Source organism: Podarcis erhardii (genome assembly GCF_964252035.2).
Source record: "Podarcis erhardii genome assembly, chromosome: 2".
Classification (NCBI taxonomy): domain Eukaryota; kingdom Metazoa; phylum Chordata; class Lepidosauria; order Squamata; family Lacertidae; genus Podarcis; species Podarcis erhardii.
The window spans coordinates 3536059-3552443 of record NC_138498.1 but is presented as its reverse complement, the minus strand read 5'-3'; the positions used below and the strand labels follow the sequence as shown (position 1 = coordinate 3552443).

Here is a 16385-nt window from a genome sequence, read left to right as displayed (position 1 = left end):
ATTCAGTGCAGAAAGAACGCTTGGGCTACTTGGTGGTTGGGTTCTTGGTTTATATATCATGCACTTTGCATGGTGTAATTTGTATTTTAATTGATTTAACTGTTTCTTTTAAAATAATAATATAGGAATTGTTTAATAAAATTATAAAGTTAATTAAACAGTTAAATATTTAGAACCAAATACAATCAAACCTCAGTTGTCGAACATAATCTGTTCTGGAAGCCTGTTCAGCTTCCAAAACGTTTGACAACTGAGGTGCGGCTTCCGATTGGTTGCAAGAGCTTCCTGCAGTTGAGCAGAAGCTGTGTCGGACGTTCAGCTTTCAATAAACATTCAAAAACTGGAGCATTTACTTCCGGGTTTTCGGTGTTTGGGAGCTGAAACGTTTCAAAACGGAGGCATTTGGGAACTGAGGTTTGACTGTAGTCAATTCAACAATTTTAAAAAATACCCAAACATCCTGGGCTTAGCTTCTGTGTATAGGAGCACTGCAATAAAGCTACCATGAAACAGGATGATCATGGCGTGGTGTGTATATGATCCACCTGCTTCATGGTTGATTTATTGCATGGCTGTACACACAGGAGACAGTTGCAGTTGCCTGTGAAGTGGTACCGGTGGGGCACCTTTGCTCTCCCAGCTGCCCAACGCAGTGCTTGCTGGCTCTGACCGGAAGGGGCGAGAGGCAGGGGTCTTGGCTCAGTGTGGCCTGTGATGGCAGGGCCAAACTGCTCTTTCTGCTGCTACATGCTACACACCACACCAGGTCAAACATGTCTCTTCCCGCCCCACCTCCACTTGGTAAATGCCCGCAGCTCACAGTGCTGGGAGACATGGGAGCAACGGTGCGCCACCCATGCTGCCTGCACCACTGGTAGGAGCTGCTGGTAGGAGCCAAGCCTAGCATTTCTAGGTTGAAACTGAAAATCAGTTATGATTAGCAATTATGGTCAAAGGAAATGCAAAATCAAAACATGTTGGGATTTGTGACTAGAGGATGTGGAGAATGTGGCATCTGATAGCAGCAGGAGGGTGTTCTAAAACCAAGGTGATCAGAGAGCCTGTGGTCCTTTAATAGAGGCTCAGTGCCTGCAGTAGGTTGCATTTGGTCAGAAGGTGTTTGGGGATCTCTGGCAGGGCAGCAACATATAGTGGAAATGGAGTAAATCTACTGGAGAGAAAGAGAGAGAGGAAGCATGTGCTGCTGTTCTTGGGTCAAAGTCGGTTCATATTTATGTGTCAGTTTACAGTGGTACCTCGGGTTAAGTACTTAATTCGTTCCGGAGGTCTGTTCTTAACCTGAAGCTGTTCTTAACCTGAAGCACCACTTTAGCTAATGGGGCCTCCCGCTGCCGCCACGCCGCTGCTGCGCAATTTCTGTTCTCATCCTGAAGCAAAGTTCTTAACCCGAGGTACTATTTCTGGGTTAGCGGAGTCTGTAACCTGAAGCGTATGTAACCTGAAGCATATGTAATAGTTTTTCAGAGAGCTGAAAGTGGTTTGAAAGAACAACATTACAGATGGACTACCTCCCCCCCCCCATTCAGTGAACATGGGAGGGGAAAGTTGGAATATCCCTGCTAGCCACACCCCCTGACAACCAATCCGGTTTCCTGCTTGTGTAGAAGGAGTCTAGTGTGTGTATTTCTACATGGTTTGGCCCCCTTCGACGTAAATGCCACTATACAGTGCCAAGGGGGTGTAGCCAGGTGAGCTCCCTTTGCTCAGTCCCAGTTTCTGCCAACCTAACAGTTCAAAAGCACACCAGTGCGAGTAGATAAATAGGTACTGCTGTGGCGGGAAGGTAAACGGTGTTTCCATGCGCTCTGGTTTCCGTCATGGTGTTCCATGTGCCAGAAGCGGTTTAGTCCTGCTGGCCACATGACCCGGAAAGCTGTCTGTGGACAAACGCTGGCTTTCTTGGCCAGAAAGCGAGATGAGCGCGGCAACCCCAGAGTCGCCTTTGACTGGACTTAAGCGTCCAGGGATCTTTTGCCTTTATCTTCACATTGATGCTGAGGGTTTGGCTATCCAGCACTGTCCTTCTCTAGCTTTGTGTGTTCACTGAACAGATATTTCATAGATCCCACGTTTGCTTTTGAGCATACAGGCTTCTGTGGCCTTTTTAAACAATAACAAAACCTGCAAAATCTGTTTACCTGAAGCAGGATGAATTTACAGATCCTGAGCAGGGATCCCTTTCTCAAACCACTGAATGAATTCTGAAGAATAACAGAAGCAGTGACACAGCCATATTGCACTTCAAATAAATTGAAAGAAGGATGTTTGAGTCAGGATGAACTCGCTGTGACGTACTCAGTGAAATATGCTCCTGAACAGACAGTGCTGTCAGGTTTCCTTGCGATATGTCTTGCCTGTTTCCTTGATGCCAAATTAAAAGACTTCTGTAGTGAAGCAAAGCATCATTGTGCATTTAGAGCAGAGGTGGAAAATCTCAGGGCCTGGGAGTTGCCTTCTAGACCTCTCTGCCTCACCCTTTGAACTTTCTCTAGGTCCCACTCCCTTTTCCAGGCCACAGCCCAGACTGGTCCTGCTCTGTTCCTTTCTTGAGAGCTTTTGCCTGGCTGGAACATTTTCTTGAGCTCTGGTAACACTTCTTGCTTAGCTGGATGGGGGACAGAGAGATGCGGGCGGAAAACGTTGCCTTTTGTATGGCTGGGCTGTACCCTCCTGTACAAAGGTAAGAGTCACACACTTGCTGCTGCACACCTTATATTGCCAATAGGATGAAAGGTTGCAGGTGGTATAAACTTTCTTCCTCCCCAAGAAGGAAACTTTGGCAGGAAGTTGTAACAGCTTTCCGTGGGTGTGATTGCAGAGATTTTAAATCTTACTCCTACCACATATTATGGAACATGCATTGGATTGTAAATTCCAGGACTTTAGATGTGAGCCACTTGTACTGCATGACCTTTGTGTGAATACTGAAAAATTCTATTAGTGTACCCAGATAGGCACAGCTGGCCTACTAAATTTTGCTGCCTCAGGTCCCATCTGGACTATATATTTAAAGCAGTATCACACAACCTTATACAGTCATGGCTTTCCCCAAAGAATTCTGGGAAGTGTAGTTTGCTAAGGGTGCTGAGAATTGTGAGGAGACCCCTGTTCCCCTCACAGCTACAATTCCCAGAGTTCCCCGGGAAGAGGGACTGACTGTTAAACTAAGAATTGTAACTCTGAGGAGTAAGGGGTCTCCTAACAAGGTGAAACAGCAAATGTTGCCTCTCCTCATTCTCCCATTCCCCAAGTTGAGATGCATGGCCATAGTACCAAGGGCAACCATGTCATTTTTGAACCCGTGGCAGAAAATCTCCAAAAAATTATCTCCCCCTCTAAGAATCTCATTAATAGATTCCCAAATCAGCTGCCTGGGGATTTTATGGCACCATTGAAGTTTTACCATCAAATGTTTGTTTGTTTTAAACCCATTTGATAGATAGCTCCGGAAGTCTCAAAAATTCAGCAGCCAATGGAGTTTGGCTTTGTCTCATCACTTTTTGATCGATTAGCGTTTCGCTTTGCCATGGCAGGTATTGTAATTACATTTTCAAGGGAAAAGGAAGGGCTGGTTTGCTTCATAACTATATTTTCATCAGAAACATTGCAGATGCAAAACATTTCACCAACATAGTTCCCTCCAGATACTTTGAACTACAGCTCCCATATTTTCTGACCGTTGTCCATGCTGGCTGAGGATGATGGGAGTTGCAGTCCTGAATATCTGGAGCAGACCACGTTGACATGCCTTGCAGGTCATGGCAGACGCTTCTCAGGCATGGTAATAGGGAGGTAAGTCTGCTTTCTTTCCTGTTTTACTTCTTCAGTTACTTTAGTACTATAACCTGCCATCCAGAATTAGGCCTAGTCAGATGAGGTTAGTAGAGTTGTTGCTATTGCTAATGTTGTTCTCATTCCATAATTGTAAAAATTATATGCTGCCCCAATATTGTAATATTCTCAGGTTATGTGGTGCTAGAATGGACTGCATCTGTGGGATGAGATTTTTTAGTGTTCCCCTCAATAGTGAACAAGGCTCCTGTTTTTGTCCCTGTCGTGCAGTCTTACAATGGGTTGCTTTTATGTAAAGGATCATCCAAAATGGGTGCCCCTTCCTGTAGTTTGAAATAGTCCAGTCCAGGGGCAAAACTAGGCTTTACTGTATTTACACAAATCTAATGTGCCAGTGAATATAATTGGCACCCTAATTTTCACGACATATTTGACCAAAAAAGTGCACATTACATTTGAGTAAATACGGTATTTCACTCACGTCAAAGACCCAATTTGGCACCCCCACATGCATTTTGTACACACACAGGCCAGGAGCCTCAATGGTACCCCTCTGCAGGCTTCACCCAGGTCAAAAAACCCAGCTAGCGCCCGCCCCCGCCCCCCCAGCTATGGCTTTGGTCCAGTTCACTTGACCCCCTCAGGATTCTTCCCACCTGATTCTGCTGCATGTGTAGACTTCGGTTAGAAAGCCTTCTGAGGCTGACAATATTTTCCTCAAGTTAAACAGGCGGGTAAATATTCAGGTGTGTGGTTACTTGCAGTTGAGCTAAATTTGCCTCTTTTATGTCGCAGAGAATCATTAATAAACTGGAACAGATTGGTTGCTCCCCAGTCCTTCCCCAGCTATCAGTCTTGTGCCATAAATCATTAATGTAGCCGTGTGTGCTCAGCAAAGCTGGTCAATATTTGTGTGTGTTCGTACCATTCATTTTCGTGAATAAAGCAATATTATTTCTGTCTTGTGGGGTACTCAGTTTGCACATTGAATAGGAGCAGTACCATGCTATTATACATCACTCCCTATAATAGCAGACTCAGAGGGTGAGTGCCAACCTGGATGGAGCCAAGATGTGGCCACTGAGAAACAAGAGGGAGGTAGCTGTTTCTTAGGGGAATCCCAAGGTTTATAGATGTACCCTCCAGAAAAAAAGCCTTTACAAAAACCTAAGGAGGCAACCCACCCAAAAAAGCGACTCACTGAGGATTGAGCATTCTGAGTAACTATGGAGAGCTGATGTCAGATAGGAAATCCCGAAAAGGAGGTGGAGGGAAGTGCTCTTTACAGTTTATAGCAGGGGTTGCTGGAGTGCAGCTTCCATCATCATATCTGGCCACCAATCACGTTGGTGGCCACCATGGCTTAAAGTATCCTGGACACTTCTATTGGGAAGTGAAGAAACGCTGCAACCTTTCACTTGTGTGTCCCAATCATTTTGCCACATTAATAAATATTGAGAGCTAGCCCTTCCTTTTAAATAGCTTGGTCTGCATACCACCTCCTTTGCAGGCAGCCCCGATTATGGTTTTGAAGCTAAACAGATCTAGCCTTGTAAACTGCTTGGATGAGAAACGTCTTGTATGCAATCCACCCAGAACAGTATAAAGAAAGGCTGGAGATGTACACCTTAACCTTGCTCTAATGCAATATATGTGATTCATATGATGCTGGTAAATCCTGGTTTGGGGAAGCATGCTCCATTCTCTGGATGCCCTTGGATAAAGCAGTCCCGAGTCTGTAGGGTGCAAAGAAGCTTGCTGTCATTGTTTAGCAAAATGTCCTTTCTTGAATAAGATTATAACTTTCAGCTGCTGTCTTCCCCATTTGCTCAGTTAGTTAACGTACAATGTTAACTGGACAATGTGCTTTTCTCCCTCCCTTTGTGGAGGATAAGGCTGTTGGTAGGTACTGGGAGGCAGTCTGCCTTTGACAATACCAGTTTGCTGGGAATCCCAAATGGGGAGAGTTCTGTTGTGCTCAGGTTTTGCTTGGGGGCTTCCCATAGGCATCTGGTAGGACAGGATGCTGGACTAGATGGGCCACTGGCCTAAGAGCTTATCAGCTGATAGAATCACAAGGATGCTTCAGACGATCTGCACTATTTATATAGAGCGGCAGCTTCAGAGAAGTTCTAGGACAGCAGGTGTTTTTGTGGCTGTCTGGCATTGAATAGCTGCATGTATTTCTGGCCTGCATCACTGCTTGAATGCAAAAAGTATCAGCTTCAATCTCCAGCATCTCCAGGTAGCACTGAAACCCTGGAGAGCACTGGGGTGCAGAAGAGAGTGAAACTTGCAGTTCTGAGAGAGAGAAATAGAGCGGTTTTTGGGTGTTGTGTCAGAGGAAGTGCTAGACAGAGGAAGTGTGAGTGACATCCTAGTTGGTGATTTGTGCACTTCCTTTGTCAGGGAGATGCTTTCCTGGCTCCCTCCCAACGCTTGCAGACAGAGGCTCTTGGAAGTGTGAAAGAGATAGATGCAGCACTTTGCAGTTGCAGATCAGGATTAGGGCAAGAAGTTCAGAACTGGACAGAAGCAACAAAGGTGTCTCAACAAGCTTCCCCACTCCTCCTGCTAAGCTTTAACATACAAGGTTTTGGGCTTGCAAGACTCCCTCACCTTATCAGAATGTTGGGATTGCAAGCATGCCCTCCTTTTGGGCAGGTGGGTCTGCTCCCATCCACAAAAGCAACACCTGGTTCTAGGCATCATAGCTCCACCCTCCTGCTCATCCTGTTCAGTTGCAGCTTCCTCCTTGGCTGATCAAAGGCCAACTCAGCCTCCACTGAGGCTTTTCTGCACCGCCACATGCAGCAGAGCTGACACCTCCAACTTCCAAAGCAACTGAAGTCCGAGTGGAAAGGGGCGATTCTCCCTCCTCCAATCCAGGTGCCCACAATTCTGCACCATATGCTTCCTCCTCCTCCTCTTCCTCCTCCTCCTCCTCCTCCTCCATTAGAGCCTGCCAACCCGAGCCTGATCCTGACAGCACTGCAGGGCTCATGACAGATGCATGAGGCAGGTGCGCATTTACTGTACTGGACTTTACATTAGAAGCATGAAAAGTGGGAGGGTGTGTGTCCTTTTTGCATCTGAAGTTCAACATATCTATTGCTGAGTGAAAACTTTAAAAAATGGGAAGTCCCAGTGTGAAGAAAAACCTTGTGCTGATATAGGAATCTCATATTCAACAACCCAAATAAGAATAATAAAAAAGAAAAAAAATTGTCAGGTAGCACCTTATAGACCAACTAAGTTTGTTCTGGTATAAGCTTTCGTGTGCATGCAGATGCCAGAACAAACTTCTATAAGGTGCTACTGGGCAATTTTTCATTTTTCATTTATTTTTATTTCGACTGCGTCAGACCAACACGGCTACCTACCTGAATTCAACAACCCAGTTTAGAACCATAAAATCATAGAGTTTCAAGGGATGCCGATGGGTATATTTTCCAACCTCCAACCATGTAGGAATCTCAACTAGATCATACATGACACATGGCCATTCAACTGTATTGTGTGACACACCTACACACTGCAGCTGACACACTAATGTGTTGCAACACACAGTTTGGAAAGCTCTGTTATAAACCCTTTTGCAGCACAGAAAGATGTTGACTTTACAGATGTTCCCATGTGACAAGATATGCAAGCACGTTTTAAGTAAAGTTTAGGACTCTACAGTTCCAGGCCCCCGGGTCCCATTCCTTTTGAGCCTCTCTGTTTTGAATCCTTTCTCTATCCCCTTTAGGGATAGAAGAGAAATTCAGTGTGGTTCATATTGTTACATGCCACCCCAGTCTCCAAGGGGTGTTTCCTCCGGAAATGAGTCCCAGCAGAGACTGTGGTGTCTTTAGGACGTATGCTTTATTTACACATATATAAAACCTGAGCCTACGATGGAAGAGTTCAAAGCATTACACTCCCTAAGGGTTCTGATTCTCCTGTTGCTGCTGCCTTGGATTTGCATTGTCAGCCCACATTGTGCTCTGACCTCCTCCCCACCTGCTCTCCAGCTTGTGGTGTTTCACAGACTGACACCTTCTCCCCTCAATCACACCACAGCCAACTCAAATCCAAAAAATGTCCTCCTAAAAAAACCTCTGGCATTGTCTTCTGATTAACAGTCTCAGAGCTCAGGGAGGGGCTCTCCCCATTTGCTGGCTGGCGCAGAATCTTTGCTTTGCTGATGTCCCACCTCCCTGTTCTCTGCTGATGGTCTGTCTCTAGTGATTTCCTTAGCACAGAAAAACTGGTTTGGCTTGTGTCTTGACACTGCTAAATTCAACATCTTAATACTCCCAAACATCGATTAAACTCCAACACTTACTAAATTCCAGAATTATGGGTGTCTGGTACCCACAAACTCATAACAATATTTTAATTTGAAAGTGGGTCTGTTTCTGTGGTCCTACACGATGTAATATTCCCCATAACAATTCCACAGTCTGTGTCCCTATGGCCAGGGCAAAATTTAAGCAGGTATTACCATGCCAGCAATATCAATGCATTGCAGAAAAAAATGAGCATTTGCTGGTTGATTTATTTTATTTTATTATTAGCACTTTGGTTGGGGGGGCGGGCAGGAAGTAAGTAAGAAAAAGGCAATGCCAGTGGTTCAAGTCAGAGATGGAATCATGTTACAGGATCTGTTGTGCAAGCAACCAAGGCAAGTTAAAACTCTCTTTCCTGCTTGGCAAGGAAAGTAAAAGGAGGGTCTTAATGGGAGTCTGTCTACCAAAGCTAATCCACTGAATAGTAACCTTGAAAGGGCTCTGGGTGACGTATCCTGAAAGGAAAGCTGATGAAAATCAGGTTCTTCATATTTGCATTAATTTTTATTTATGTATTTATTTAAAGCATTCCAATCCTACTCTTCAACCAAAAATGGTTGAACGTCAGTGATAAAGCAGTCCCATCCCTCAGATTTACAATCTAAAAGATTCAACACAAAAGGGAAAGGGATTGGGAGGGCAGAGGAAAAAAGAAAGCTCAGGTACGAAACTACAGAGTTCTTGAAATAATCAGTTGAGATGCAAAGATTTCAAGGAGGATCCAAAAGTTGCCTGTCTTTCCGCAGAGCAGAGGGAGAGGTCGTTCTGCAATCCCGTTTCTCTTCCTCTCCAATTGCCTTCGGAATTACATTCTTATGTTAACAAACATTTGCTACAACCGCCTGCAAAAAAATGCATTCTTTTGTTTTTAGGGTTCAACTGAAATGAACAGAAATTGAAATCATGGCCAATCAAACTTTACTTGGCACTTCCTCAGGTCTTGGCTGGAAATCTTGTTGGCTTCAGTAGAATATATTTTACTTCCATAATTTATTGTGTTTAGGTTTTGGCTGCTAGTTGCTTTGCAAAGGAGATGTTTTCCCCCAGCTGCTCTGGTTCAGTGTTTGCAAAGTTTTAAAGTCTTTTTGTTGTTGTTACTGGTATTATCAGATGGGCAGCAAATTATGTGCAAGTACTTTATAATACAGTACAATCTACCTCCCAAAGGGAGTTGGTAACATTGGCGGCAGGGGGAGAGGCAGGAAGATAAAGAGATGCAAGTATGATTTTTTAATGACATCTGGCATTTGATAGTGTTCAGATTCTTAAAGGACATGACAGTTTAAATTAGCACTTTTCAGTGCAGTAGAAAGATCTGTTACAGAAGGGTCACAAATGACATTGTGATTGTTTTCCTTTTTTCGTGAAGGTGTTCTGTGATTTGCAGAACGGGACTCCCTAAACATAGCCTGGCACTTCCTGGTATACAATAGATTTTTGATTAATGTATTTTTATGGCCAAGATGCTAGAATTCATGTCTTCGTGCCTGAGTGGGGGCTGAAAAAGAAGCAGCTTTTGTGGTTTCAGTGTGGGCAAAAAAGGGGAACAATCTGTGTGTTTTGTGCTTGCTGGAAAAGATTGTTAAGAGGTTTAAGGTGGATAGAAGCATTCTGTGTGGATTTGGACATTTGGATATCTTATACGTTCAAATTACGATGGCTATATTGATGGTTACTATATTCTCTTAGTGTGAGCTGGTGGGTGCGTTTTCTTTTCACTATTGTTTTGTTTTCTCTGTGTTCCTTCCTTTGTAAATTTATAAAATACTCTTTTGAAAGAAAGGAAAGGCTTTGGGGAGCTTGACTGATGTTGTTTGGAACTGGGAAGCTTGTTCCCCATCTGCTTAACCTATATGTATTCTCAATGTGAGCTGGTGTGGGTTTTTTCCTTTTCTTTTTCTCTGTTAAATTTGTTAAAATTTTATTTTAAAAAAGAAAGGTTTGGGGGAGCTTGATCAATGATGCTTTGAGACGAGTACTGCCACCCTGCTTGGAAGCTTGCTGCCCCTCTACTCAACCTATATGTTTGCCGAGGCATCATGCATTTTCCTATAAAGGAAAAAAAAAACCCTAATAAATGTCTGTTCTAAAATTCTGTACCTTGGATATGTGAGAGAGGTCTGAAACACTGTTTGGGTGGACTGGAGGGGAAATACATATTCTGCACTTATGCTAATTAACAGGAAGCCTGCAAGTGAGCATTTGTCATATCTTGGTTTCCCCCCTCTTTGAAGATAACATGTATGGCTTGAATTTGGGCTTTTATTATTTTTTTTTAATGCAGTCTGTTGTTGGAGGGGTTGGTTGCTGGAAGAAGCAATAAAGACAGAGTTTGCGACACTGAGAGGTGTTGGACAGATGAAATGAATTTCAGTGAGTTAAAATCCATGCCCTGGATTCCCTAAACCAGCTACCAACTGCTTGGTCCCTGCCCCCCCCCCCCGCCCCAATGCCCAACACAAAACAGTATTAGGTGTAGTGTTGATTCCTTTCTAATAGGTCTTTTGTTCATGTGATTTTCTTGATAAATACTAGTAAGTTCAACTTGTGTCAAAATCCTCCATTTGGCCAGTGTTTCCAAGTTGTTAGTGTTTATACTACATTTTTTTTAGATTTGCCTTGAGACAGTCTTTAAACCTCTTTTGTTGTCCACCAGCATTGTGCTTTCCGTTTTTAAGTTCGGAATAGAGGAGTTGCTTTGGAAGACGATAATCAGGCATCTGCACCACACGACCAGTCCAGTGAAGTTGATGTTGAAGAATCATTGCTTCGACACTGGCGATCTTTGCTTCTTCCAGTACATGGTCTGTACATAGTGAAACGTAGAAACAGCCAGGCCGCCTTATCTCTTTGAAATTACTTAGAAGGGTGTCTGCACTTTTGTTTCCAGAAATAACTGTATTCCAGAGATTCCAATGCTGAACTTCTAAATCTGTGGAAAGGTACTTTGTTTTAAATTACTTACTTCTCTTTTTGTGGGCCTGCCTGCACCTGGGAATGTGATTTAGAGTATTTGCAATCTGTTGGTCTGCTTGGGATGGTGGGAATGGGCTTTTAGGTGGTGGTGAGGGGCTGCTAGTTGTTTCTTTGTTTGCTTGCTTACAATTGAATACATGAATATTTGTGTGTATGGAAAAAAGAAGGGTGCCTTCATATTTTCCTTTATAACTTTCTAGTAGGCTTTGAGTCTTATTTCTGCTTCTTTTTAGTGACAGTTCAGAACCTCTGCCCCCTACAGGCAGGGGCCCTGGTGCAGTTACCCCATTTGCCCCATTATAAATCTGGGCGTAAATGAGAGCTATGTCTACCTGTCTCAAGATTTCCTTGTTTATGTCAATAAACCTTTATTTTATTTCATTTCATTAAAAAGATTTCCAGCCTTTTTGCTGGTGGATTTTGTTGCACATGTGATAATAGCTGTTGCAATAGTGTGCTATAAATGGCTCTTTGTTAAGTACCTCTTAACTGCAGTCTTGCCCCTACTATCTAAATTAGCTGGTTTCTGACCCTCTCCCTTGTAATAGTTAATGAGTAAATGCAGTGGCTTGACTTACTGTAAAAGCTTGAAACCGCTACAGGCAGAATCACACATTGAAGTACATCCTGATTGTTTCAGATGCTTCATCGGGAGGCTGACATATTTTTTTAATAGTCATTCATTATTTCTAGTAGCTGGAGGACAGCTAGACCCAGCTGCCTCGTGTTATTCAGAGTTGAAGGAAGACAGCAAAGGGACCAGCCGTGCTTCAGGTGAAGAGGTCAGAATGCTGAGGATAAAATAAGAACTCTGAAACACAAGAGTGTAAAAACATTCCCTAGAATACAGTGCTAATATATACTGAAAAATCTGGACCAAATTATTCAGATGCAGTACTCTCCTTGGTCATTTCTGGATAGGGGACCCCTGCATTTCTTCTTAGTGTGGTACAGCAGCTGGCTCCAGGGGCCCCTGGTGAACCAGTGTGGTGTAGTGGTTAAGAGCAGTGGACTCATAATCTGGTGAACCGGGTTCACGTCTCCGCTCCTGCACAAGCAGCTGCTGGGTGACCGCGGGCCAGTCACACTTCTCAGAAGTCTCTCAGCCTCACTCACTTCACAGAGTGTTTGTTGTGGGGAAGAAGGAAAAGGAGAATGTTAGCCGCTTTGAGACTCCTTAAAGGGAGTGAAAGGAGGGATATCAAATCCAAACTCCTCTACCCTGCTTCTGATTTCTTGTTCCTGAATCTTCAGAGAAGCAGGTACCTGGTTTAGGAAGTCAAGAAGGAGCCAGACTGGAGGAAACTGGGCCTCTAAACTGCAGCAATAGAATAATAGAACACTTCAGTGGTTTTACTTAGAGAAGACTTGCTGAAATTAACAAGCCTAACTTAGTCACTCCCATTAATTTCAACTGGTCTGCTCAGACTAATGTTGGGTACACTGAGTGAAGAATTTGAGGCCATCCAGATGTTGTTGGTCTCCAGCTCCGATCAGACCAGCCAGCAAAGTCAACAGTCAGGGATGATGGGAGTTGCAGTCCATGACCATCTGGAGGTCCTCATGTCTTTTGGCCCTGCCATATATGATAGCAAAATAGTTCTAGAATTAGTTGTCAAAGCAGTGAAGCTGACTTTCAACCAGCCAAACTAATGCAATTGGCAGATAAACTCCAGGGCAGTGTTGGGTTCACACACCAGAGAAAACTGGCACACATATAGAGGAAAAAGTGCAGAAAAGACTTTCTATTCTTTGTGGTGTGATCAGTTTTTTTGTCACAGTTCTTGGTTTTGTAGGGAAAGAGTGGGCTAAGGCCTAGCTCATTGGAGGCTTTTTTGGCAGTGAAGAGAGATTTTAGTGCTGTCAGGAAATTGCCAGGATCTGATGAGTAGCATGTGTTACCCATTCCCGCAGCTGGGATGCTGACACTGATTCTCAGACATATGCATAAACTAAAATAATGTGTGCTTCTGAGAGCAGAGCCATAGCTACGGAGGACGGGGCTAGCCAGGTTTATTGCCCCGGATGAAGCCTCCCAGCATATGTGTGTGTGTGTGTATGCAAATGTGTGTGGGGGGGTGCCAAATTGGGTCTTTGACCCGGGTGAAATAAAGCCTACTTTCACCCCTGTCTGAGGGTACTTCTAGCCAATATATTGCAAGGGGCATTAAAGTGCATAGCAGAACTTTATGTTTGCACAGTTAAAGTGGATTAAAACGCTCTGTTGCCCTAGCACAACAGATCCACTTAAAAAAACCAAAAAAGACTTTGCATGGTTTGGAAAGTGACTAGGAAATGATTGAAAAGTGCGGAATGAACAAATGATTAAAGGACATGTAAGCGTCCTGCAAGAAAATTGGGATGAATACAAGACAAATCCTAATGGTTGTTTAACCACCCCATAAGCAAATTAGATTGGATGCTCAGTAAGGACCATCCATAATCTAACCAATGTGTAAGCAAATTAGAATGCTGAATAAATAGGTTGTCTGGAGGAGCTTAGTTGGAGAAACAAGAACTTCTGAATCTTCAGGTTAAAGACCTCAGCCACACACTTGCGCTGGTCAGAGATTGTACCTTTAAATCATCAAGTCATCTTGCCTTTTGCTGTGGCAAACCTGCCTAGTGTGAGATTTCTGCTCCTTTCAGGTGTTTGTGCTTCTTCCCCTTTTACCTTTAGTAAGTGCTTAAAATAACATAATTGCTCTACAGGATCTCTTACAGATCCATACTTTTGACCCCTTTCATGTAAATTTTTCTTCCCTCTACTTTTTTGAAAGACGTGTTTTTAAATAACAGGATCAAATGCAAATTTTATCCGAGTGGTAACTGTGTTAGGGTTCATCCACCTGTACCTTTGCTCCACATTTCTAGACACAGGTCCAGGCTTTCCAGGTCCCCCCATTTTTTATTTTTATTTTACCCCAGTGCTTTCCCTGTGAAAACCCGCTGTTTACTGCTGCACTGGAGCAAACAGGAATCTGCAAAAAACCTAAATTGCTGTTTGCTCCGATTCAACGTTCCAGAGTGGGTTTTCTTGGGGGAAGCGAGGGGAGTGCTTGGACATGGACCAGGAAATCTCAGAGCTCTGCCTAGAAAGCACAGAGCAAACAGTAAGTGTGGCTGAGCCCTTAGTGCAGTGGTTCTCAACCCGTGTGCCGTGGCATCCCCATTCCTATTTAGTTTTGGCGTTCAGCCTTTTCTCACTTTCGTTCTTCTCACACAAACCAAACTCCTGTAGATGACTAGCTGAGCAACTGCGGGGGGTGGGGGGAAGGTTTGTAGGGTGAGCCGTGAGAAAAATCTTACAAAAAAACCCAAAAAAACCAACCTGGTCCAGCTCATAGTTATCAAGGCAGTTTTATCTGTTTCCGCCCTGTTCCCATCCTAGGGGTTGGTAAAAAGCCTAGGGATTGGTAAAAAGCCTAGGGGTTGGTAAAAAGCCTAGGCATGGGGTTGAACTAGATGATGTGCAGTGTGCATAGGAATTTGTTCATATTTTTTTCAAAATATAGTCTGGCCCCACACAAGGTCTGAGGGACAGTGGATCGGCCCCCTGCTGAAGAAGTTTGCCGACCCCTGAATTACAGATACAATCCCACCAAGAGATTCCTTTGTGCAATCCCCATGGCTTATGGATGGGAGCTGAGCAACCAACTAAGTTTCATAGCTGTGCGAAGATCTGAAGGGCAGGTCTCCACCATTCAAGCCCAATGCTTGGCTACTCTGCCACATTGACGTAATATAAATATATTATTGATATGCAGAATCGCTTCATCCTGAGCTGCTTTCTTGATTCATTAACACTTTTTTCGTTGTTGTGTGTGTGGTGGTTTTGTGCCATGGTAACCTCAAGATTCACACTTGAAGCATAGACCTCGGAGGAGGAGGAGAATCATTAGCAAGTGGGTTTTAAGTAAGTTGAGTCTAAATACATCAGAAAAGCTTGCTAAAAATAACTAAGAAGCACGACAGATTCTTAAATCTACTTTGGCTTGTTTGAAGAGAACTCTGCTTAACTCTCATGGGATGGCTTGTTTTTGGAAAACATGAGAAAGGGCACGTCCGCAAGTTAATTTTAACATAGAACAGCTATAACATCATGATGTACTCTCAAATCAGGGGCTGTTTGTGGGTGAAGTGTATAGAGCCTAATCTGGGCTTGGGAGGTGTGTGTATGCAATTCGGATGCACAGCATTTACCAAGTGACAACTTTCCACAGTGTACATTTAACTGTTCAGCAAATGGATTATCTCTGAGCCAAACTAGAAGTTAGGAGGAAATGCATGAGCATGGCTCCCAGTGGAAGTTCTAAAGCTGAAAAGGCATCTGTGGGAGGCTGACAGGTTGAGCAGACGGCATCAAGGGTGGTGCGCTTAGGGTGGCCACGAGTCCTCCTTTACAAAGGGCTGCCAGAAAGCTCTCCTCCCCATTCCCAAACTGCCTACCAGGACTGGAAAAGGATTTTGCCATTCCTCTTCTGGATTTCTGATGTAATGCAGAAGGGTGGCAAGGAAGTACTTCACCACTTGGCAGGATGACTGCTTTGTTTATAGGAGTATAAACCACCAACTCATAGAAAAATATGGTGGTGTGCATCATCATCAAACTAAAACATCATTCAAATTTATAAAAGGCAGGGAATTTGTTCACTGGATATGCCCAGTGGAGCAGAAGTACATCTTGGGTTTCAGTGCAGGGGTTGGTTTTTGGAAGTGGGGGAACCTACGTCAGCTGTGGAAGCTCTAGGCTCAACATAGTGAAATGCCGGGCTTGTTATTTTTCTTGAGTCCTCTGAAAACCTTTTGACTTCCCTGCCATAAACCATCAGTCCCTCCACCCACATCCCTAAGGCATACTTCATCAGCTTTCTTTTCCTGACTTGGGTGAAGCTTCGCCTTGCCCTACCTGCACTTTGACCTTTTTCTTTAATCATGCAAACTCAGCCCCTTTAAAAGCAGGTGCACTTGCACCCAGTTGGCAATTGACAGTAGAGGAGGTCTGGTGGAGCTGGTCTGCCACATCGAAGCCAATGGAGTGAGCTCTGCTACCCAGCCATCCCACTGCATACTTCACAGTTGATGTATGTGTCCCTATCCAGCCACAGACCCACATAAGTCTGTGCAGGAAAAGTATCTCTCATGCAAAAAGCCTTGGGGAGGGAATGCTTAACCCTTCCACTTCTGAGACTTTCCTCCCAAATGGGTCCAGAACCCTAAAGCAGCTTGTGCAGGGAGTTTTAGGGGGAAATGGGTAGGGAG

The 16385-nt window shown here is 44.0% G+C and overlaps 1 protein-coding gene across 4 annotated transcripts in view; it reads left to right on the top strand.

Moving 5' to 3' along the window:
• STAT6 (signal transducer and activator of transcription 6) overlaps nt 1–16385 on the top strand; it is a 58734-nt gene that overhangs the window by 5165 nt on the left and 37184 nt on the right. Inside the window, exon 1 of one of the 4 annotated variants that reach the window (XM_081851721.1) lies at nt 3751–3813. The exons of 1 other annotated variant lie outside the window; for it this stretch is intronic. In XM_081851721.1, the coding sequence (XP_081707847.1) occupies nt 3766–3813 (48 nt within the window). In that variant the 5' untranslated portion in view covers nt 3751–3765. Of the gene's footprint in view, nt 1–3750; nt 3814–9346; nt 9368–15016; nt 15040–16385 lie in introns of those variants that run through there. 2 more of the 4 variants (XM_081851722.1, XM_081851724.1) reach the window with 2 other exon arrangements.